General features: G+C 38.7%; 3 protein-coding genes across 4 annotated transcripts; 2 read left to right on the top strand and 1 right to left on the bottom strand.

Moving 5' to 3' along the window:
- The first annotated feature begins 604 nt into the window (after window positions 1–604).
- Window positions 605–5,238, top strand: LOC140954002 (growth arrest and DNA damage-inducible protein GADD45 gamma-like). Its single transcript, XM_073403390.1, has 5 exons — window positions 605–783; window positions 1,712–1,825; window positions 2,628–2,748; window positions 3,010–3,090; window positions 3,657–5,238. Exons 1-5 carry the CDS (start codon window positions 728–730, stop codon window positions 3,738–3,740), a joined length of 456 nt encoding a protein of 151 aa, XP_073259491.1. The 5' UTR covers window positions 605–727; the 3' UTR covers window positions 3,741–5,238.
- An 892-nt stretch (window positions 5,239–6,130) lies between these two features.
- LOC140954001 (3-mercaptopyruvate sulfurtransferase-like) lies at window positions 6,131–11,098 on the bottom strand. Of its 2 annotated transcripts, none has more exons than XM_073403388.1 (7): window positions 10,740–11,098; window positions 9,672–9,876; window positions 8,496–8,591; window positions 8,230–8,362; window positions 7,801–7,902; window positions 7,139–7,263; window positions 6,131–6,330 (listed from the first exon to the last, which is right to left on the bottom strand). In XM_073403388.1, the coding sequence occupies exons 1-7, from the start codon at window positions 10,868–10,870 to the stop codon at window positions 6,280–6,282; spliced, it is 843 nt and encodes a 280-aa protein (XP_073259489.1). In that variant the 5' UTR covers window positions 10,871–11,098; the 3' UTR covers window positions 6,131–6,279. The 2 variants fall into 2 exon arrangements, with proteins under 2 accessions (XP_073259489.1, XP_073259490.1); XM_073403389.1 differs by lacking the exon at window positions 10,740–11,098 and adding an exon at window positions 10,608–10,640.
- A 2,416-nt stretch (window positions 11,099–13,514) lies between these two features.
- On the top strand, window positions 13,515–23,935 carry LOC140921290 (thiosulfate sulfurtransferase-like). The gene is made up of 7 exons (XM_073371280.1): window positions 13,515–13,745; window positions 18,335–18,533; window positions 19,496–19,591; window positions 20,898–21,030; window positions 21,952–22,053; window positions 23,008–23,132; window positions 23,727–23,935. Exons 1-7 carry the CDS (start codon window positions 13,612–13,614, stop codon window positions 23,775–23,777), a joined length of 840 nt encoding a protein of 279 aa, XP_073227381.1. The 5' UTR covers window positions 13,515–13,611; the 3' UTR covers window positions 23,778–23,935.
- Window positions 23,936–24,237: the final 302 nt, after the last annotated feature.

The raw sequence follows: 24,237 nt of genomic DNA on the forward strand, positions 1-24,237 counted from the left end.
CTGAGGATAGGAAGTCTTTAAAGAACGGTTATAACATTTTATTTAATTTCCTACTTAATTCAGTTTAGGGCGTTGGAGGCGGGTTGGAAGTAATAAAGCTAAATTCAGAGAATTCCCCGAATCAACCGACAACACAGTTATTTAGCTGCAATAAACGTTTTTTGTTTTTTTTTGCTCAAGAAAAATAATTTCGAAATACTGTTATCTTGAATTGAATGCAGGAATGGGCTTGCCCGTGAAAAATATACACTCCCTCCTTTCTCCATGCTGTCCAGGCGATTTGTTTGACGTCATTATTTTTCCGGCTATTATGTTCCGCTTACAGCACAAACAGAAGACACTTTCTGGGAAGGGGTGAGACTCTAAATTGTTTAACATGCGCGGAAACAAATGGTCGCTTTCCGCTGGAGTTAAAGCATCGAAATATTCTTAGCCTTGGTTAAACTTCATGTATTGACAGTCGTTTACGATTGTCATGTTTTTTTTTAGGTTACTGGTGGTGTTTAATTAGTGCAATTTACTATCTCTCTGTGAGAATCGTTTTGTCGTATCCGGTCGTATACGAGCGCTGAAACACGTGACTATTCCTTATAAAAATCGCTGGTCAGCAAACTTACTTTAGTCTCCACGAGGTTTCAGTTGTGGGCGTATTTGGTGTCGATCCTTAGTACTTTGGGTAGCGTTTTTAAACGTTTAAACGGTTGCTTCGAAGACTTTTAAGACAAGAATGACCCAAGAAACCACCGAGAACGAAACAGACGAATTTTGTGACGAGAAGATGGGGTAAGTTCATTTATTATCCGTACTTTGCTTGAAGCTATAAAGTTGATGATGCAAGCTGAAATTGCGTCGGCGGCCGACAATGTTTTCCCGGGAATCTTGATTTCTTTGTTGAGCTTTTTCTCATTGTGATCCAAAACAAGGAGTTTTCGCTTTCTTCCCCAATTTTTTGTGAACTAAAGGAAAAGGGAAGGTTGATATGTTTGCAAGCAAAAATTTGTAAATCGAAGTTCGCTTTGTTTAACGCTCGTGACGGTCACAGTGGATCGCTTCAAGTCCCTGATTGTACGAGTACAAGTTAAGTGAATTGGTTCAAAATAGCTCACTTAACAGATTTCGTGTAAGTTTTCATTTTTTCAAGTTTCGTTAGGTTTCATTTTGGTTATCTATCTCTCTTCCAATTTCCAAGTTTTCACTCGTTTTAATGTTGATTATTCGTGATGTTTTTCCGGGAACATGGGGTTAGGTAATTTCGTTGACGCGACTAAAAATCCTTTGTGTTCTTACAGGCGTGTTTGTTGTCGTTTCTTATGAAACGCTCGATAAAAAGTACTTGTTGGAATTTTTTTCTTTGAAAAAAGCTTCAAATTTTGATGTAATTTTCCCTATCCCTGGTAAAATACTATGACGTGTGAAATTTACTATATTGTACTAAAATCGTCACCTGACCTTGCGCGCTGTCGCGAAGTCAAGGGAGTGTATGTGTTCGTGCTCAGAATTAATACAATTTTTTTTGTTTTTTTTTTTCGTCTTGCTGGTACATACTTATAAAAAAAATACTCACAATCGGTGTTTTTTCAGGATAATCACTGCATTTTTTTTTCAAAAATATAATATACTAGTTTTCTTGAAAATGTGGTGATGTAACTTGTATCAATTATGAACAAGACAGAGCAAGGGGTTTGATGAGTCATCTTGTTTACATTTTCAGTGATATGGTCAACAGACTCAAGGTCATTTGGGCGTTGCAAGAAGTTCTGCAGCAAAGTCAAGCTCAAGGTCATTTGGTGTGTGGCGTCCACGATGCGGCTAATGAACTGGCTGTGTAAGTACTTGTATTATGACTTCTGGTTTGGGGTTTAGTCAGTTTATTTAAATTAATTTAAGACGGAATCCATCAGGAAGTTGAGTAATTTCAATTTTTAGTGGACAAAAACCTTTTAACAAAATAGTTTCAGCAATATCGCATTCTTTTTAACAGTTTTCAAGGGCTATGGATACAATATTTAATCTGTAATAACATTAAAGACTATTTCTCATGGGGGCCTGAGAAAATAAATGTCAAATTTCATGAGAATTGTGAAAACACTGGTAATGTTCTGAAAATTTCACGTGTAAGATGTCATTTTGTGAAATTTGACATTTATTTTCTCGGGCTCTCATAAGAAATATTCTTTGGTGTTATTACAGGTAGCTAATTACATCTCTCGCCCTTGAAAAATGTGAAAAAGAATGCGATATTGTTTATTATTCTGGTACAAGGTTTTTGTCCACTGAAAATTAAAATTACTCGATTTCCTGATGGATTTCGTCTTAATTATCATTACTGTTGTTATGATAACATCCTCAGTTGTTCAAAAGGTGGATAGCACTATCCATTGGATAAATATCTTAGCACTGAATAACACAACATGTTTTCCCAATTGTAACTTATTCAGGGGATAGTGTTTTATTCTGAAGATAGTGCAATCCACCCATTGAACAGCCACTGAGCTCATGGACTCAGTTGTGCAAACATTTGACAGCACTATCTTGTGGGTAAAGGGATTTAAGGCTATTACTTAACATTGTCATCATCATTATTATTATTATCATAGCTAAAGTAGTTTCCTGCTGTTCTCTTGCAGAGATCAGGAAGCAATAGGGCTCTGTTTACTGGTAGAAAATCCACGTGCAGATCCTGGTACACAGGTTCATTGCCGACTAATAGAGGCTTACTGCTGGGAATGTGCTATTCCTGTTATTAAGGTAAGATAGACTTCAGTGCTACCTTCTTCAATGATAGATCAGAGATCAAGTACCCAAAATGGAAACAATATGTTGCTTTTGAAGTAAAGCAGAAAGCTATTGAGGTTGGATCAGGGCTTTATGAGATCTCTAACTTCTAGGTGTACCATTACAACCCCTATCCCCCTTATGTGCAAACCTGTCATCAATATGTTCTTTTACATTGTTTATTAAATGAAAAGGGAAATATTAAAATAATCTGTCCCTTTGCCTTGTTTTCAGGTAAATGACAGTCGAAAGCTACACAAGATGACAAATTACCATGGCACTCTGAGAGAACCTCTACATTGCGTTCTTGTGAAGGTATTAGAAATTTATCATTATTAATTATTATTATTATGATTATTATTATTATTATTATTATTATTATTATTATTATTATTATTATTATTATTATTATTATTATTATTATTATTATTATTATTATTATTATGGCAGTACAAATGTCTGGATGCCAAGAGTAAAACATAAAAGCTTTGGCTGGGCGGCAAACCGTAACCAACTAAAATTTGTATTAACAATTACACAATAATTTGTGCCCCCCAAAAAAAACCTGGGTAAAAATGATTTGATAAAAGTGTCATACCAAAAAAATGAAAAGAAATGAAAAAAAGAAAATTCCTACAAGGTTTATGGACGTCTTAATTATAAAACAAAAGTGTTCATCTTGAAAACCATTGTTCATATAGCTGTCCATTAAATTATTAGAAAGGTATGTCAATGAAATTTTGATAATGTACAAGATTAAGTAACTATCTGTTAAAATAGGTGTCCAAAATTCCAATTAATAATTTATTATTATTATTATATAATTTCTGCTCTTTTTGTAATTTTAGGTGCTCAGTGAGTGCTTTTGTTTTTTCTCACAGAACCTGGTAACACAGACAGATGCTGTTTCCACAGTGCTACAGTTTTCACGGCATGCACCAGCTCCACTTCTTAAGATCAAATAAAGGTTCCTAGATGCAATGGATGGTACAAAAATTGCATAGGAAATTATTCCAGTGTTATGATCAACGAAAGGGACAGTTTCAAGTCAAGCTTTGGAACGTCACTATCAGAAAACAAAAAACAAAAAACATACTTGTAAAAGGGCTTGTTTGCCCAAGTCAATAATTAAATTACAGTAATGTTGGTTTAGAGTTAAATGCAGTAGCAGATCTAAACAAAAATGTTTACACTAACAGACTATCTGAGCACTGTATCACTCAGTTAAAAGAAAAAGAAAAGAAACACCAACAAAATTTAATAACAATGTAACTCTGCAGGATTGCCAAGCAGAGGAAAAAAAATAAAGCAATGAATATTACCAGTTAGACAAATTTGTAAGGGCTTCAGAGTTGCCCAAGTTTTGTTTAGTTCACGTGGTATTGCTTTGAAATAAGTTGTGGAGTGAAGTTAACCTTTCACTTCAAGTAATTGTAGCTTTGTTATTTAAAGCATTTTATATTGTATCCTCTTGGAAGGAAAATATTATAAATTATTGGTGCTATGAAGTAGTACAGACTAGTAAGTTATTTTTTAATATCAGCAGGAATAATTATTATAATTATTTTAAAACAGAAAAATGTATTACCATAATTTATGCCCAACTAAGCATTCTTGAATCAATTGATACAATAATTTTCCATTCAATTTATTAATCTGAATTTTTAATTAATGTAGAGAATCATATTTCTGTTTTAATAAAAAGTTTATTTTGTTTGCCATCATGGAAGAAAGTACTCCATAATTCCGGCGTGCCAGTGGTGCATGTGGAAACTGCCGGTCAGTGGGTCTTCCATCTTACAATAATTGCGTGGCAGCACAGGGATGTCGTGTATAGGGACGCATTACTCCTGCATGTGTACAGTCAATTCTGTCTAAAAATGGACACCTTTGGGATGGGTCTGTCTTATGGAGAGTAAAATAAGGGGAGTCAAACTCTAGGTGTCCGTCCCTTTGGGGCGGGCTCTAAGTGTCTGTCTTATAGAGAATCAAATAAAGAGAGTAAAGAAAGGCAGGGACCAACTCAAGGTGTCTGTTTTACAGGTGTCTGTCTTATAGAGGTATCCATTAAGAAAGAGTTGACTGTATGCATACAGTTGAGTAGCTGTGTGGGAACCTTAACTTTGGGTCATGATTGTTATGCGTCGCCACACACATTATTTATACTTGCCCGTGGTGTGTCGAGGGTTGCAGGCCATACATATTTCAACTCGGACACCACCTAAAGACCCTTAATTTATTTTTAGAATTTTACCATAAATGTATTTATATATAATATTGCTAGTCTACTCTTTTCATTGGGTTCATGGAATGAGATTCTTTCTAAAGAAGGCAAAAAAAAAGAGCACCAGAAAAAAAATGTTGTACATGTATTATATGGAATTAAGAATGTATTGCAGATTAACTAGGTACTTTTCGTACATGAAAAAAAAGATAAATAAATTTCCTGATTTGACAAACAAATTGTCTGTGTTCATTTCCTTCATAACTGTTAACAACAAACCCCTTTACATGTAAGGCTGGTTGCCATTATGTTCACTAGAATAACTGAAACACTTCCACAATCATTATAAGAACAACTCTTAATAAACTATAAATTATACTATAATAGACTTGAGTTCTACCTTGAAGCTGGTTTTGATATTGATATGATTACTGCAATAATTTGCAGTGGTTGTTCAGATTGCTGGACTTATTTGAGCATTATTTTGTGGAGGTCTTATATACCTGAATTTGCTACTTTTGACTTGGAATGAGGGTGAGATGACTGGTGGCTATGCCACTTAAAAATCTACATGAGGTTACAAACTCATCAACTGGCCCTTTAAAAAAATCCATTTCCCAGAAAAATAGATATCTGTTGTTTTTTTTTTAGTGTCAAATACCGTAAAATTCCGAAAATAAGCCCCTCCATGTATAAGCCCCTCCAAATATAAGCTCCCCAAACCGGTAACAGAAAAAACCCTCCGTTAAATCGCCCCTCCAAATATAAGCCCCCCGGGGGCTTGTACTTTGAAAACTGCCCCCAAATACAAAGTAAAACAAGGCAAAAATGGTAAATTTACTTCCAACTATAAGGCTAGCCCTATCGATATTTCCCTCCGTAGATAAGCCCCTCCGAATATTAGCCCCTCCAAAAATAAGCCCCTCAAAAAGGGCCTTTGAAAAATATAAGCCCCGGGGCTTATTTTCGGAATTTTACAGTATTATTCAATCTGACATGGATAATGTACTTAAACAAGTCATGACACAGTCCTCGAAAAGGTGCTGGCCATGGAGGTGAACCATATTCAGATTCATTCAATCTGAACGAGTTTAACACATCTGAATATCCGTTTTGCACCAAAGATAAACCTGTTATAATAATCTTTTTATTCTTTCAATATGTCTTGGATGATGATATTTTACTATAACACTAAAAGATAGAGTTACAGTGTATTAACCTTTACCTATTGTAACTGATAACACTTTTATCTTTTCAATATGACTTGGATAAAAAAAAAATTATTCAATCTGGCTTGGATCAGCTTTTTGCTTCCACTCGGTGAAGCCCCCCTGCAAGTGGATAAAAAGCAAACATTTAATTTTCCTTCTTCTTTTCTCAGCAGGTCATATGAAAGCACTTATGAAAATAATATTTTATATCAAACAAATCTGTTGACAGCCACGCAGTCACAACCAAGATGCAGTTATTATTGTTTGAGATTGCAAGATTTCAAAATTGAAATCAAATTCCTGGACCTCACCTCTTAACTTTATTCTAAGAGAATAATTATGTAATATACTTTAAGTTCTACAGGACAAAATACTGCAACACAACCATGGTATGAAATTTCTTTGTCAGTGATGTCTACCAGTGCTTTTCTGAGATACTTTAACCACACAATTTAATTTATTAATAATAAATTAAACATTTCAATCTCAGAATTCTTTTAGACCTTGGTCAGTAGGAGGGTTATCACACTTGTTCCAATCCATCCACAAAATTCCACACAAAAAAGTGGGGCAAAGTCTCCTTGGACCACCCCTAAATCCGCCCACTCTACAAGCATTATAATCAGTGTTGTAGTGCTCAGGAGGCTCAATATTAATTAAAACAAGTACATGTACAGTACCCCCTCTCTCTTTGATGGGCAACTTTGGGACTGGCACAAAATGTCTATCTAAGAGTAATGTCTGTCTTATAGAGAGTCAAGGGAGTAAAGGCAGGCAGGGACAAACGCTAAGTGTCTGCAGAGGTGTTCACAATTATTTAAAGTAATTTAGAGTGTTCTGTTGAAAAAGAGTCAACTGTATCTACTGTATGTACGAGAATTGAAACTGAAGTGAACCTTGAAGTAAAACTAAAAATCAGGTGTCTTACATGATAAAGAGCAGCATGAGGACATCCACAGAGATATGCTCCAAGTACCAAGCTACTGGACGACATGCCCCCAGAGCACATTCCAATCACAGGCTTTGAGAGATCAATCCCAGCATCAGAGTAAACTATAGATAATTAAACATTAATATTATTATGTTTGCCTATGAGTGTTGCCAAATCAGGATCAGGCTTAACTCTATTATTTCTATTATTATTTTTTCTAACCCAGCCTTCACTTCCCTGCGAGCAGAGTCTCCTTTGATCTTCCTAAGCCTTCACAGGCCTGCACGGTCTCATAATACCACTAATTTTCCACATTAACCACATGTTTCTACAAATTGACATAAAAAATCAAACAAACCAGCCAGAGTAGTCTAGCTCTTGAATTGAATGTCGCATTTTTATCATTTGTACTCTAATCAATAAGCTTTGTGGTTTGGCAGTGTACATAATTAGGGTAATGGTTGATCCACATGAATTCCTGGTAGGGTGGGACTATCAGAAATCAGAGTGTTCTGGTCTACAAGAGGGGGTTCTGTTATTAAGTTAGACTGAGGTAGGTTCATACAGAGATTTTGGGTGTCAGCTAGTTTAGAATAGGAAAGCTGGCAAATAATTGCAACTTTAAGGCTTATATTTGCAGCTGGGCTACAGTGCTACACCTTTCTTGAGCTCATCGACAGTTTTGAGAGTTCTGGTATCAGGATTGAACAGACTTTCAAATGGAATGTTAATGGCGCCAGGATAGTGTCCACTTTTTGGATCTAAAAAATATAATCAGCATAATACGATTTAGAGAATCAGGGCAACTTCAATCTTGCACTTGATAAAAGAAGACTAAGACCATGGGTTTATTAAATTCATTTACGTATCTAACTACGGTCACTTAATGATGTAAGATCTATCAAGCATTCCAATCTATAAAACAGTTAGTTTGCACTGCTTTAATAGTCTATGCAACCATTGAAAAGGAATTATATGGACTTGAAAAAGAAATTAAAAACAGTACTTATTAAACAATTCTGTTTAAATTAGGCTACACTGACTCAAATATAAATATTTGCATATTTAATTATTAATAATATCATTACCATCTGATGATTTATTGAACTTAGCAGGAACACGGCTGTCACAAACTTGTGCTTTCCGAGATGTGAGATTTTCAACCATGTCCTGAAATTTAACAATCCACTTTGGATTCAACTTTGCCTTAAAATCCCCCTCCTGAAAATGAACAAATAATAACTTTTAAAATGGTGTGGTGCCTATTTAATTATTATCAGTCTTCAATCATGCGATTTTAAAGCTACTCAGAGTTGTCTCTTGATGTTTAGTCAAAACTGTTGATCGCCCTTACCATTTTTTTAACCATCATATTTGTTGTCTCGTAGCCATCAGCAATCCATCTTTCCAGTCCTCCATCCAATACAGACACTTTTTCATGGCCAAAAAGCTGAGCAAACAAACAAAGAAGATTTCAGGCCCAAATTATCCTTAACAGTCAGTGAACTACACTTTTACTTAATATAATTTCCATACCATCCAGCTTAGGAAGTTCAGATGTACCCCTTAGATAACTTAGTTTGAATATTAGCCCACAGGTTTTAGCGAGAGGATTATTAAAAGCTCAATCTTCTGGTCTGGTTACATCGCATGTAATTCTATCCTTTTAGCATCAAACAAAGGCATAAAGAAACGTTTATTAATCTATGGCAAGCTCTGCAAGAGGGCAGGATAAACATTTATTAAATAGAGTATTCCACTTTTTTATTGTTTGGCCACCTAAATGATCATAGGCCTTATAATCTTGTCCATTCAGGATTGTCATCTTGTAATTGGCTACCACAAGAAACAATTTTCTTTTTGCAACAGTAAATAATAAATGATATCAATATTAGACCTTTCCCGCATTCCTGTAAACAAAGGCACCAACTCGAGGCTCTGGTGGACAAAATACAGTGATTTATATGGCCTCATGTCTATAACATGTAAACATGAAAGATGATGATGAAAATAATGACTGAATCACAGTAATTAAAATAAATGCCTTATGATGATGCCCCGGGGGGGACTCCCATATGAAACAGATGGGGATGCTCGTCTTCTCGCTTAGGGGTGTTAATTTTGGATTTTGGTCTTGCTTAGGGTGTTCCGGGCAAAGTTCCAATATTTTAAGCCGCCAAGGTCTCGTTTAGGGTTCCGCGAAGAACTTGAGATTTATGACAATGCTTTTAAAAACTACTTTTAGATAAAAGCATTTGACGATTGTGTCTTTATATCATTAAAACTCATTGCATGTCGTATTTGTGTGTTTTTAAGCGGTCTCTTTTAGGGGTCAAAATTTGCTTAAGCCACGCCCAGATTGGTCTCCTTTAGGGGTCACAAAAAGCTTGAGCCACGCCCAGATGGTCTCCTTTAGGGGTTAAATTAAAAATTTCCGATGAGCATCCCCGTCTGTTTCATAAGGGAGTCCCCCCCGGGTGATGATGATGGTGGTGACAGTACAGTGACAACTATATCTCCGTATAATCACCTTAAACATCCACCAAGTTCGTGCTCCAAGAAAAAAACCATATCTTCCAGTGTTTTCATAAATGACGACATGGTCTCTGCTGTTCACTGCACTTCCTCTGACATTCATTTCAAACATTTCCACATTTGGAATGTTGCGGGGATAAGTGGGTGTATTCTCTACTCCAAAAAATATGTCCATGTAGGAGGCACTAATAATATGTCGCCTGTAAAGGAGGAAATATCAATTAAACATTTTTCACATTTTGCCTGTTGACTATAGACTGGTGAAATGGATCAGGACAGTGGGACTATGGCCATCCTCTTTTTTTTCTTTGTTTAGCATTGTTCGACCAACCCAAATTTTTGGCAGAACAGGAACCTTTTTTACAGTATGTCATGCATTTTTTAATCCAAATATGTAAATGTTAACTTGGAACATCATCCTCTTCGTTAGTCTAAATATGTCTCGTTGTGCAATGATGCTGGGGTACCAGGCCTCCTCTTCCGATTTTGTGATTTTTTTTTTTAGTTTTTTTTTTTTTTCATTCCCACTGACTGACCCAATTTCAGGAAACTTATTCGACACTAAGCAGAAAAAAAAGCAGGATGGCCTAACCTAGAAAAGAATCTTGCATTAACAATTTTATTGTCCAATCAAATGAACTGACTGACTTCACTTTGTTGCTTTTTAAATACAAAGCTTCCCTGTAAACAGGCTGGACATGATGATAATACACCAGTCAATTCTAGCTGTGGCCATCACACCCCTTACACCCCCCCCCCCCCCCCCCCCTTCAGCCTACCTCATCTCCCCAACAGCCTTAGGACAGGGAAACTACATTGTTTTTCTAGTCCCTGGCCTTTGAACCCAAAAAACCGAAGTTAATTTACGGTCCGGGAAAAAAATTCCGCTGTTTTTTAATTCAGGAGCAATGTAGCGCATAGGGAACTGTACCTCATTTTACCACAAGGTTATGTCAATAAGGCAATAAGAATAACCTGTGGTTAGTTACTGTATTAGCGTGTCTTTCACAAGTGAAAGGTGACTTGCCAATATTGCTGCAACATTTAAAAGCAGACGCCTTATTCAGAGAAATCCATGATATAATCTTTGTTGCTGAACCATGTCGCGTCCAAAACAGCTAAATTTCCTTCCCTTTTCGTGAGCTTTTCGCTCAGCCACTCAGTAGACACGACACATGGAGTATGTGAGCCCATTTCTACCTTCCGCTGTCTGATCGATGCAGACTGTAGCAAAGACTGTAGCGATCAGTTCCTTGTTTGTCCTTGTTGGACGTGCATAGCTCTCAAAATTGACCGATCACGTAATTAAATGGATATCAGACATGCTGCATATGTAAAAACACCCATTGTGCTAGCTTATTGTCCTAAAGAACGAAACATTCCGCGAAGGTCTTTCAATATTCAAGCTCCATCACTTCACAAAAAACTTTATTCGTTCCCAGTCTCTCCGTTCTTTTCAGAGAAAAATGGAACTAAGGGGCGCGATCCATTCAACCAAAATTTCCGGAAATTTCGGTCCAAAACTCAATGGATCGGTTCGGTCCAACCGGAAAAGTTTCGAAAAAACAGGTCCACCTTTTGAGGTGGTCCTCTTTTCCCGGTCGGACCGGTCTGAATGTTGGTTGAATGGATCGCGCCCAAGGACTCGATTTCTGGGGAACTGCGGAATAACATGTCTAGATTTGACCCTCAAGTAGGTGACCGCCTTATGGTGTTGGAGGTTGGCCGCTTAATGACAGAAACGTCACTTTATTTTATCGAAGCAAACAATTTTTAAAGGCTTGTCACTACTATCGCGCAAGACACAGCTCTGCGTGCTGCTTGGACGGGGCAGAGTTTGGTTTTCTGGGTCTTATGTTTTTTTAAAAATGTATAAAAAAAACAGGGCATACAATTTCACAAGCATCTTGAACAGGGTGTTTTCTTGGTCCAGAAGCCTTTAAAAGCTGATGTGAGGGTAGACTTGTCTACAAGTCGAGCTAAATTTTTTTTACGAGCGCGAGGCGCGAGCCACAGATTTTTTTTTTGTTTTTTTTTGGGGCGGGGGGAAGCGAGCGAGAGAGCGGAGGGGCCAACTACCGGAACCGGAAATAAAAAGCGAAGAACTTTGAGAAAGTCTAGTGTACTTGTGAGGGTTGCCGATCAAGAAAAGGCGGTCTGACAGGAGTCCATCCTGGTTATGCCTAGTCAAAAGCCTTCTTCTTCGTCTTCCCTTTTTTATATTAAAATTTGTTTACGTCTCCAGTCAAATCGGTTACGCTATTCCTTAGTGGTGCACATGTGGGGGGGGGGGGGGGGATGAGGGGGTGGAGGGGATGAGAGGACTCAGGGGAGGTTTGGGTAGAGGTGTGCCCTCAGTCAAGGCCTTTAAATTTTATCCCTTGACCTCAATCATCAAACAAAAAATCATCAATTCGCTACCCTATTGAGACAAGAGACTTAACTTCTTGACTCTGATTCATTTCGTTTCACGCACAGAATTAAGTAATTCAAAAACTGTCATCACATCATGGAATAAGGTTTTTGGAAAAGAACAAACCAACTATTCAAACAAAAACAAACAAACAAAAAACAACTACAACATTGTTGTGAGCTGCTGAGAATACAAATCGTACATATCTGCATATTTTGCAGAATACCAGTCGTGTTACAAAGCCACAGGTCACTCAGGGGCTGAGCACCCCTGCACCCTCCCCCTAGATCCGCCCATGCGGTTTTCTTCCTTTTCATTGGCCTAAAGTAAACCACGTGACAAATCAATCAATCAATCAATTTATTTAAAGTCATTGCGTGGGATTAAGGTTCCCCTCAGTATCCAAGGCAGGGGCTCACGTATGAAACGCATGACAAAAATAAATTTAAAAAGTAAAATGAGATAAAAAATAATAATAATAATAATATTAAGAATTGCTAAGAAGTTACATAAATAAACGCCTACAAATAATGGTCTGCTCATGCGCAATGTCGACCAACTGTGTTTGGCTTTAAGTGTTTGGTAAACGAAACCAAGCTTTTTTCCTTCTTGCGATCGCTCTTGTGTGATCGGGAAAAATGGCAGATCGCTTCGCTTCCCAAAGATTTTGACTCGTTGCTATGTGACGTCACACTGGCCTAAAGGGTAACCAGAAAAATAAGTTAAATACAAAATAAGATCGACCGAAGGGAGGTTTTTGAGCCCACGAGATTGAGCAACCCCCACAAACCCTTGTTTTCACCGGGGTGCATCAGTTGAGACGACTGATGCGGTTCTAAATCTCAAAGGAAGGCGTCACATTGGGATGCAGGGCTAGTACAGCATCACAGTAGTTTTTTGACACGAGAGATTTCATAATACCATGTGTCTAGTACCTAGGATATAGTAGTTTTACGGTAGACAGGAATACCACGACTGTAATAAGGGTTACAGACGGAAACAATGCTAGTTTAGTCTCATTCTCTCTTGGCATCGCAGTAGCAACATTCACTTTTATTGCACTAGCAATCCTTTTAGCTATATACCATGTATTGAATTTTGTAATGATTAATAAAGGCTGTCTTGTATCCCAAACAATGCCTGGGTTTTTTTAGTTTTGTTGATTTAGACATACATGCATGCATACATAAAACTTTAATTTATTTCACCTCGAATTTCAGAGTAGCCAAAAATAGGCTAGTATTCACTAAAACCGCAGGACACCAAACCTCCCCTGGGTCAGTTACATTGTCAAAACCGAAAAATAATAGACCTTTATCTGAACGCGGCCTCCTTTTTGCATAAAAACAAAACAATTTTGCACGCCTGGCCTCAGCGGAAGGAGAGGTGTGCGGTGCCCATGCGCAGGTCACGCAGTTGACGTGGACACCATACCTCGCTTTTCTGGGTCCATAACGCATATTTGATAGTCAGAACGACCATAAACCCTTTCATACAAAACGATTCTCGTTTCTTTTTAAATATGTCTTCACAGAATGCAAACCCAATCGTGTCCACAAGTTGGCTGAACACTGAGCTCAACGAAAAAAAGAATGATTTAGCCGTTATTGATGCCACTTGGTTCCCAGACAAGGATGCATCAGAGGACTTTGCAAAGTAAGTTGCTAGCGCTCTCTAACTCGTGAAGTCGATTTATGGCAAGTCTAAGTAAGCTGATGAGAAAGACGCCTAAACGATTAACTGAAAACTGCCTTTGCTCACTATTTTTCTACTTTATAAGCATGCCTAATATTTTAAGTGAAACTCCAGTCGACGGCTAAGATGAGCCATAACTCACTCAAAGTTGGAGCCACCAGACCGGAACATTCATTTACTATGGACACACCCTTAATACATATTTCAGTCTCTGAACAAGCTATCTCTCGTTCATCTGACTTGATGAATATGAACATAAATGTATGATACTTTTTCTCCGAGAGTTTCAGTATTGGAACAGTCGAATTCGCAGAACTAAACTTTCACCAGGCATGCAAATTAATCCTCGGCCCCTTAACCTGCGGACGCAGACGTACTTCCGGTCGTCTCTTTTTAACACCCGAAAGGCCAAGGTCTCAGTAAAAGTAGGGTGAAAAACATACAAAAGGCCTACTAAAGCGCGAAGCAAGATAAAGACAATTTTTGTAGGAATCAATCCCGTACAGGCCTATGGATTTATTATGCATGCAGCAAATTCATACTATTTCACGCAACTGTAGTCTAAAATGTCATACGTGGTACCCAGGGGGGTACTCCTAGGAATTCTTGGTGGAGGTGTGCCGCCCGGTTCTTAAAATGCTGACCCGATTTCAGACCAAAAAATTTTATTTTCCACACCCGTTTTCAGACTAGACCTCTAAAATCCATACCCGTTTTCAGACCTGGCCTTTAGGCAGAAATTATGTTATCATTACTTAGATTAGCGCGCAAACAAAAAAAATATTCAAATCCGTTTCGAATTCGCATATTTCTGTTAAACAATGAAAACGGAAGCGATGGAAAATGTTCGCCGTGTGCACGTTTTTGACTTAACATTATTAAAGGAATTTTATTCGATGTTTGGGATTTATTGCAAAATTCATTCGTTTCGGAAAATATTTATAGGTTAAGGAAAAATATCATAAAAAGCAATTTGACTCATTTTACTTGGTGTTAACTCCTACGCATCAGCACTGATTAAAGGACATCCTCTCCCGAAATGAGAAAATGATTTCTGTTGATTCATTCTCTTTGGTCTTGTTGAAGGAAAATGTTGATTGAAGAGTTACGTTAGCCACTTGTGACAATTGTTACAATATATGTTTGTAGTGGAGTTGTTATAAGCGTTCTTGTTGATTGGTTTGAGTAAGCTACTTCACTACTAGTAGGATTGGTTTTCTAAGTTAATTGATGATCGATAGAAAGTTTCTCCTGACATGCCATGAATTCGGTACAAAGGAGATGTACCAATTTGGTGCATCTCCGCGGTAACACTTCTGTTTATGAGATATGTTTAATTAAAGCCTTTGACAGGTGACAAAGCCTTGTTTATATTAAGTATTTTGTCTAGTTTGACATCCTTGACCTTAATCTGGTCTCCCTTCGATATTTACCAGGAACTACTACCCTACTTGTTTTTAAGAGTTTTAAGCGTGTTTCCTCGAGTTTTTAACCGAATTCTTGGCAGTGGATAACTTTAATTAAGCTTAGTGGTTTTATAGGTGTTTTTGTAATCAAACAACTATTGTTTTAAATTCTGCTTTGTACTTTGAACTGCATTTTTAATTTATCCTTTAAGTTTGCGATCACGTTCGTGGTTAAATTATGGAAAAGTTATAGCCAATCATCTTCGATGAAGAAGCTTAACACCTTCTGTAAATTGACAACAACCTTGGATTTTCAAACTGTAATTTTAGTACTTTCCTATCTGTTAGTATGAAAAGTCTGTTTACTGGTATATACCTTGTAGTTTTTATTTTGTTCTCCTAGTTTTATATTGGCCAGTTGACTTAAGCTTAGCAGTGAAAACTTCGGTTGAAGAGTCATTTCGACAAAGCAATTACCTCGAAGGTTTCATGCTAATGAAACTCTTTTGGCCAATCGGATTAGACTTACGTCAGCATTCGGCTTACGCCAAGCAGCTGGTTTCCTGGCTGACTGATAAAAATGCGTGTAACACTGATCTAGCAGAGAATTGTAAAATACAAGTTGCACTAACTTCGTGACACCTTACGGAAGAATTATAGAGAGTCGATTGAACAAGAACTCGTCTGTCTTGCTGTTTGTTGTTAGAACCTGCTAGTACCCCCAGTAAGGTTCTTCAACATTTCTCTTTCTTTCTCACTCATTTGGAATTGAAACGGTAAATACGTTCATACACTCCCGTAGTTCCCTCGAAAACCATACCCGATTCCAGACCAAAATGGGCAAAGTGTATACACGTTTTCAGATCCCCACCCGATGGGGCGGCACATACTTGGATTACATCAGGGAGTAAACCCCCCCCCCCCCCCCTCCCCGGGACGTGGTATGACATTTCGGACTGACACAACTGTTTCTCTCAAATTTCGTCTTATTCACATGCATGTGTACACATAATTTATGAAAACACAAAGTGTGAAGTTCCCCTGGGACCTCTATTGGGAAAACAAAACATACAAGCTACAGAGCTATATTGAGTCGATACGAAACATGTTTTCCAACATAACTGAACACTCAGGGAGACTGGGATACCCCGGGAAGCTCCGCCCCGAGGTCTACCCCCTTACTCTTTTAAATACTATTTTTGATAGAAAGGGTACTCCTTTCGTATACCTTCCATTGACAAATGTTACCCTCTTCACAAACCTCGTTAAGAACTTTGCACTCCTTTAACTGCCTCGTTTACTTAAGTGTTGACATGCTAAACTCGTTCCCAGGTTCTCTCTAGTTTTACTTCTGCAGAAGCCCATATGGCTCCTGACTTTTGCTTTTCTTTCACTTTTATTTTTATTTTCATTTCATAATAAAAATGTTTTGTATTGTTTTGAAAATTAACAAAATGAATCTATTTCCAGTTCAATAAAAAACAAAATAATTTGACGTTTTACTTTCACTTTATTTTCAATGCCAGGTAATTAGAGTTCAATCTCAAAATAACAAATTTATGTCGTTTTGACGAATGGCAGTTGTCGGCCACCACAGAGATGCCAAAAAGTTACCGAAGAAATGCGAATGAAAGGCTTTTTAAAACAGACAATGTATGCCAAAAAGTAGATGCCAAAAGACAAACGCAAAATACCGTATGTCAAAATACACATGCCAAAAATCAAATGCTAAAGAAATGTAAACGTAATCTATCAAGTAACCAACACACAAAGAAAGTCATGAAATATAAAAAAAAACTAAGGAGAAAGTGAATATGTTACAGTGCCTAAGCAGTTTAAAACAAATGAATTTCAAAATGGAATGTTTCTCAATCCTTCTAGTTACCATAAATACAGAGGTGATAATTTTAAACATTAGGTTGTCCGTGATAACGAAACTCAATCACGAAATTCATGAGCAGTGGCACTTAGCACCCCTTCTTGTTTACGATTCAATTCATCCATGAGCTTGCTCCTAGGAGCCTTTGATCTAGTCTACTTGCGTAACGACACAAAGAACGGTACTGGCAGTTCCCGGCCATGAACATATTAATTTTACTTTTCTGTTTTGAACGGCCGTTCCCGGCTATGAACATACTAATCAGTTTACAGTTTCTTTTTTGAATGGCAGTCACCGGCCGTGAACATTAATTTTACTTCTGTTTTAATTTCACCGTTTATTTTTATGCTCATTTCATAATAAAAATGTTTTGTTTTGAGTTGAAAATAAAAAAACCCCAGTTCAATGAAAAAGAAAATAATTTTGCGTTTTACTTTCACTCCATTTTCAATTCAAAATAATTTAAGTTCAATCTAAAATTAACAAATTTATGTCGTTTTGACGAATGGAAGTTGTCGGCCACCATAATACTGTAAATTCGTTGTGTTTTTTAAAATATGAAGAAATCACTAAACCAGAAAGTTTTCTCGACTTTTTAACAGCCATAAAATGCATTTGTTAGCCTCTTTAGGCCTTTATACAGACCGAAATGACAGAGTTTCAGCCTCTGTCAACGTACTTGGTATTTGTTCTTGAAAAAAAAAAAGATCGTACTCAGCATCTTACGTATAATTGCAGATCTCTGGACAGAGTGAAAACTTTTGATAACGCTGGCTTCTCGTCTACGTGTGGACGGACGAAAACGGAGGTTTTCGAATACAATGAAATCATATACTAATAGCTGCCTCGTACCCAGACGTCTCTCTTTCCATGAAAATGTGCGCGCAAAGGAAGGCGGGAAGGAGACAACGGGCGTCTGTACCCTTCCAGTGGTCCCTTGCGGTTCATCACCAGTCGCTCGCCTCTACCTTACGAAAAACGAGGCGCCTGAGGAGGAGGCTGTACAAATAGCATTACGCATGCTCTGTAAGGGATGTTATCGTATTTCCAAAGTTTTTGTTTTTTCATGGACGGGCAAAAATCTTTCAAATACGCTATCTGTGGACGCGCATTTTCTTGAACACAGAGAAAAAATCGCTCTTTACACAAATATCCGGATACGCGACTGGACTGTCTCTTCATCAAGTCCAGTCAAGATATTTATAGTGCGAGCTGCTATCGTTTCGTTTTCCTATGACATAGAAAATGTTGTTTTTATTTTCTAGAGAGCATATTTCCACTGCAACATACATGGATATGTTTAAGGGAGTAGAGAACACGCCCTTGTACCCGCGGAACATTCCAGACGCTGCGACCTTCCAAACAAACGCTAGGGGAAGTGCAGTGAACAACAGCGATCACGTGATCGTTTATGAGGCCATATTTGGAAACTTCATGGCTGCCAGAGCTTGGTGGATGTTCAAGGTGAGTTTCCGAGAAAAATTCACCACATAGAAGTTCAAAGATGGAATTAAGTGGACGTTAATGCGAAGAAATTCCAGAAGGTAGCCCTCGACACAGTCATAATTGGCCACCATGCGTGGAACGTCTGCAGTGGGTGATCCAGGGGAGGGCCCCCCCCCTACCCACCCTTATTTTTAGACCAAACTGAGGCCCGAGGAGCCGATAAAATAAATTTGAGACCTCCCCTCCCCCCTTATCTGAAGGTCTGGATCGGCCACTGATCTGTAACTCGACTACTCCACAGAATTCAGAGTCGGATTACTGCCCGGGGGGTTGATTCCCATATGAAGACGCAGTTCTCTCCTTAGAGTTCTCTCTTAAAGGGATCAATATGGCCGTGGCTCAGACTTTAAATGACCCTAAAGGAGACCATAGTAAGAGAGACAACCTATCCCTGGAGGCAATATTAGGAGCTATGGCTACTGTGATTTACATTGATGGCGTTTGGTTTTCTTTGTATTTGTTTCTTTGCACACTACTTCAAGTTATATCTCATATGGGTATAAATATGAGCTTTCCGTCCTCAACACACTAAGGTAGGTAGGTAATACTTTATTTAGAAATTCATATCACGGCAAGATAAACACGCCAGCCCCAGCAACACTTGGCTGGTTTCCGTGGAGGGCGTGATCACCTAGTTAAGTGAAATCAAAATTTGCAATTTACCACCTTAGCGTGACCCTGACTGGGCATTCCCGTCTCCTTGATATGGGGATCCCCGCTCACGATGACTATAGTACAGGTCTCCTTAAGTGATTTTGGAGTGGCAAGGGGCAGATTAAAAAGCCGCGTTGAGTACGCAAGTCCCACGTGGTGTCACGCGGATACAAATAAAACAGCAATATTTGCCAACGTTGTTAAGGTGTCTATTTTCTAAGTGTAATCAAAAAGCGTGTTTCTATTTCTTTTTCTTCTTTATTCAGCTCTTTGGTCATGAAAATGTATCCGTTATGGATGGCGGTCTGGCAAAATGGAAAGGTGATGGCTTCGAAACAACAACAGCTTTAGCCAAGAAAAAGGTACTCATCGTCACTTTGCTCAAATTACTTCCAATAAAACTTAATGGCTAGCTCTTTTTAGCTGGAATACTTTCTTTTTTTACGTTGTTCTATATTATTACTGATTGCTACGCACCATAACCAGAGAATGGGAAGGGGGGGGGGGGGGGGGAATCCCGATGATGGCCTATACGGGGAGGCTCTGCTCGAAAGGGGTACCTTTTTCAGTCTTCAGATATATGAAAGGGTAGGGATTTCACTAGTTGAAGTATATAAAAGGGTAGGAAAATCTGTCATTTGGGTCTGTAAAAGGGCCCAAAGGGGCTAACGGGATGAATTTTGTGGCTTTAAAAAGTCGAGAAAAAGTTCTAGTTTTGTGATTGATTCCTATTTAAAAGACGTTGCATTTACAGCAGTTAAAAGGGATGTAAAGTCCTAAACAAGGTATGAGAAAGGGGTACCATTTGTCAATATAGAAGGTATACGAAAGGGGTACCTTTTCCGTGAAAAATGGTATGTAAAAGGTAAAGGGTTGGACCTCGGAGGACCCCCCCCCCCGGGCCTTTTCCACTCGTGATAACAACCTCCCGTCCCCCCAGGGCCTTCTCTTTAGAAATGGGAGGGGTGAGAAAGGGAAAAGTGCCTCAACAAGGCTGTTATGATGAGTGGCAGCATTGATCTATCAAACTATGAGCGCTGAAAATATTTCCCAAATCGATGCCAGCCGCCATAACTGAAGATGGCTCCCGATTAGCCTCTTAGCTCAGTCAGTTAAAAGTGCTGGTAGTAGTCTAATTCCGAGGTAAGGACTACCGTATTTTCAAGCGCCCAGCCTCGAATAACCGCCTACTCTGTGGGTAACCCTAAAAACTTTATAAGCGCGCGGCCCAGCCTCGAATGAGCAACCATTTTCCCCACCCCCTGGACCCCAATCAAAATTGACCGTACTGAAAAATGAGATTAAAGTTGACTAAACGCTCATCAGAGATTTCCCGAAAAACGAGTTTCTTAGTACTTTAAAGAATTTTTCAATGAACAGTTAACATTCTTTTCTTCGACACGCCTTGTTATTAACTGTTTTGTTATAAAATAAACTCAATACTTGCTGATAATGGTGAAAATTTGATAAGCGCCCTCCTCAAATAAGCCCCCACTCTCAAGGTTCAAAAATTTAATAAGCACAAAGGGATAAACATGGTATACGCGTGAGATATAAGTAAGTGAACCAGGCCTAATGATAAATCAAATACGCTCAGAATCAGTAATTGAATTGAATGGGTTGAACAAAACTAAATCGAACTAATACTTATCCGTCTTCAACCAACAGGAGGGGGACCTTACAGCAAAGTTTAATCCAAAATGGATCGTTAAGTTTGAGGAAATGGTTGAAAACCTCACGTCTCGAAAAGCGCAAGTTTGTGACAGCCGTGGCCCTGCTATGTACAACAAAAAACCAGATGGTAATATGCGTTATAATAACTTCATTCTATATTTCCCAATAATCCGGTGAGCGCACGAGCGGAGCGAGCGCGACCCTCGACGATCTCTAAGAGAAAATAGAGGGTACGTGAACAGGAAAGGCCACATGTAATGTGAAATTATTTTATGATCTCAATGTTGTATTTAATTGAATGATGTATTTCATCTGCATAACTGGTCCGCGAATATTTGCCTACTCTTCATCAGGACTCGGAAAATGTTTGCAACCGTTCCGTGTGTTCTGATGGGTTTTCTTGAGCTCTATTTGTTCCCTTTAATCATTCATTAAGCCTGCGACCCTCGCGGTGGCTACCGCACTTGTTCGCGCGCGTGTCCCAACGCCAGCTACCCATCATTTTCCCCACTCCCCTCGTGGCTGCGCAGACCTTTTGCGCGCGCACCACCCAAAGAAATGAATCTACAGAAGAATTCGCAATTATCGTTGTAACCTGCCTTATGCAACCAGAAGACCCCACTAAAGGCTATTTAACAATAATTTCACGAGTGCGCGTTGGATATGAGATGAAAAAGATAGCCAACGAGGCGAGGAGCATCTCATATCCAACAAGCGCGAGTGGAATAATTGCTTTATCTAAAACGCCCACAAAATATCGAGAACTCTTCCCGACGTTATTTGTAAAAACAACCTATTTTCAGCTTGTTTTTAATTTTGAACAGACGTGTACAGTTATACCATATTTGGAGAGCATGGTATAATGGCTTATATAGCATGATCATGGCTAAGCCAATCAGAGCTCTAGAATTGCATTATCCAATGATTCCGTTTTTAATAAAAGAAATTATAGGATCAGAAATAAATTACTACTAAATAAACTTGCTGTAAGGATTTCAAACTCAGTTGAGGCCTTAATAACCTCATTTTTCACATGTTTTCTCCTTAGATCAAAATAGTGGACACTATCCGGGAGCAGTTAATATTCCCTATCCTAGTCTGTTCAACTCTGAAACTAAAGCTCTCAAAACTGTTGATGAGCTAAAGAAAGGTAAACTTATGTACAACTTTAATTTGCTTTATAGATGATTTTGGCTCATGAATCTTGTCATAACCCTAATACAGCTGATGAGCATTGCCAGCCACTTAGTGCTGAGGCTGGGTCAGACTTCTTTATACATGATAGACGGGAAAAAGCTCTTTATTTGTGTAGCAATATATTTAACACGAAGGTACGAATTGGGGACAGTGTGTTTACGTCTCCGACAGGAGACGGGAGTGGCAATGTATTTAGCACGAAAGTACGAATTGGGGACAATGTCTTTACGTCTCCGACTGGAGACGGGAGTGGCAATGTATTTAGCACGAAAGTACGAATTGGGGACAGTGTCTTTACGTCTCCGACTGGAGACGGGAGTGGCAATGTATTTAGCACGAAAGTACGAATTGGGGACAATTTACGTCTCCGACTGGAGACGGGAGTGGCAATGTATTTAGCACGAAAGTACGAATTGCATTGGCGACAGTGTCCTTACGTCTCCGACTGGAGACGGGACAGCTATTTTACCTGGTCATCGACCGAACCACGCGAACTGAGCTTTGCCGTTTGCAGGACAAAGACAGTACCTTCATTTCTCGGTGTTTCAGGAGTTCTCTCGGAGGTTGGGATGAACGCCTGCTATGTTGGGTTATTTGTACGTGTTGATGTCTTGCAAAACTTTGTTTTTTATGCTGTGAGAATAAGCCCTGCTGCTTGTTAGTTTGCCATTATTCGTTATTTAGCCAAGCGCGAATCGAACGTAAATCGAAAATGGTTTCCTCCAGTGAATAAACAAGGGACTGGATAGATTACAGCAAAGTTCAATCCAACCTCGTTCCCAGGGTTCTCTCCTACCCACCCTACGGAGCGGGTAGGAGAGAACCCTGGGAACGAGGTTGAGTTCAATCAAGTAATAAGTATGACATGCCGGTGCTGAATTCCCAAAATTCGTTTTCCTATTTACAGTGTACTCTGATGCTGGTATTGATCTCAGCAAGCCTGTGATTGGAATGTGCATCGGTGGCATGTCCTCGTGTACCTTGGTGCTGACGGCACATCTCTGTGGATGCCCGGATGTGGCTCTGTATCACGTGAGGAGAATTCAGTGTTAACCTCCTGTCCAGGCTTCTCTCCTACCTTTCCCACGAGCCTCGTTCCTTGGGAACGAGGCTGAACTCATGATCAGTGTTTTCTTTACCCTCGGACGGATGTTCAAGTGGCCAAGGCTCACCCCTTCAACACACCACCCCAACCCCCCACCCTCCCCCCTCCCCCTCTCCCTGAACCAAAATAGGTGTTTTGGATGTTCTTCGAAACCATTGTGGGGAAAGTCACGCTTTAAGGAAATTCATAAAGCACGCATAGAATATGTATAAAGATAAAATATATTAATACACATAAACTGCTTTATATTTGTTAATTATAAAATTGATTTGTCATGACAAGGCTAAAAACGTAAAGTACATTAATGTTTGTACCACTTTGAAATGAATTCTAGATTAAAAAACTTATCTTGCAGTACCCGAATAGTGCAAAACAAAGAGAAATGATCTTCCGAAGTTTTTGAAACATACAAAATAGTATTCTGACTTGACTATTGTTATCGTTTACGGTTAATTGTGTTCTGCGTTCTCTGGTACAATGCAAGGTTCTAAACTAATCAACGCACTTTAATATCTTTGCAGGGAGGCTTCATGGAATGGAAAGGACGAGCAGATCCAAGTCAAATTGAATAAAACTAAGCCTGGTAAAATTAGTTACGGAACTGAAGAGGTTTTGATCGACTTACGAACCTCTCATTTTTCTCTATGAGTCTTCTGTATCATTCCTAGCAGAACTGTTCTTAATCAGTACTGTGGTTTCAAACAGGTGCATTAAAATAACACTAATCCTAGCCTTTTGCTTCAAATGACAATTTGTTCATTGTTTACTATATATACGTTTATCTGCTATTTTACTCATTCATTATGATTTGTTGCGAAACGGATCCTAAATCGTTTACAACGCTGAACTGGGAATTCAGAAGTTTTTAGGATCTTTCTTTGCCCGTAAATTTTCTGGGTTAAATTCCCGACAACTTTTTTCTTCGCATGCTTGTATTTGGGGCAAGATGAAGTTTTAGGGGGTTGGGGGCAGGAAGAATCTACTCTTCTAGCAGAGTCGCTCACATTCCTTCCTAGATAAGTCGAGAAGGAG

The sequence above is a fragment of the Porites lutea genome, chromosome 12 (assembly GCF_958299795.1).
Source record: "Porites lutea chromosome 12, jaPorLute2.1, whole genome shotgun sequence".
Taxonomy (NCBI): Eukaryota; Metazoa; Cnidaria; class Anthozoa; order Scleractinia; family Poritidae; genus Porites; species Porites lutea.

Bases quoted from the DNA above. Each gene is read 5' to 3' on its own strand.
- LOC140954002 (XM_073403390.1), top strand. From the start codon at position 728: ATGACCCAAGAAACCACCGAGAACGAAACAGACGAATTTTGTGACGAG. The intron at 2,749-3,009 runs GTAAGATAGACT...CCTTGTTTTCAG, and splicing joins GTGCTATTCCTGTTATTAAG to GTAAATGACAGTCGAAAGCT. The intron at 3,091-3,656 runs GTATTAGAAATT...TTTTTCTCACAG, and splicing joins TACATTGCGTTCTTGTGAAG to AACCTGGTAACACAGACAGA.
- LOC140921290 (XM_073371280.1), top strand. From the start codon at position 13,612: ATGTCTTCACAGAATGCAAACCCAATCGTGTCCACAAGTTGGCTGAAC. The intron at 19,592-20,897 runs GTACTCATCGTC...TTCAACCAACAG, and splicing joins CAGCTTTAGCCAAGAAAAAG to GAGGGGGACCTTACAGCAAA. The intron at 21,031-21,951 runs GTAATATGCGTT...TTTTCTCCTTAG, and splicing joins GTACAACAAAAAACCAGATG to ATCAAAATAGTGGACACTAT.
- LOC140954001 (XM_073403388.1), bottom strand. From the start codon at position 10,870: ATGGGCTCACATACTCCATGTGTCGTGTCTACTGAGTGGCTGAGCGAA. The intron at 8,592-9,671 runs GTGATTATACGG...TTGTTTGCTCAG, and splicing joins GAACTTGGTGGATGTTTAAG to CTTTTTGGCCATGAAAAAGT. The intron at 8,363-8,495 runs GTAAGGGCGATC...GTTCATTTTCAG, and splicing joins ATATGATGGTTAAAAAAATG to GAGGGGGATTTTAAGGCAAA.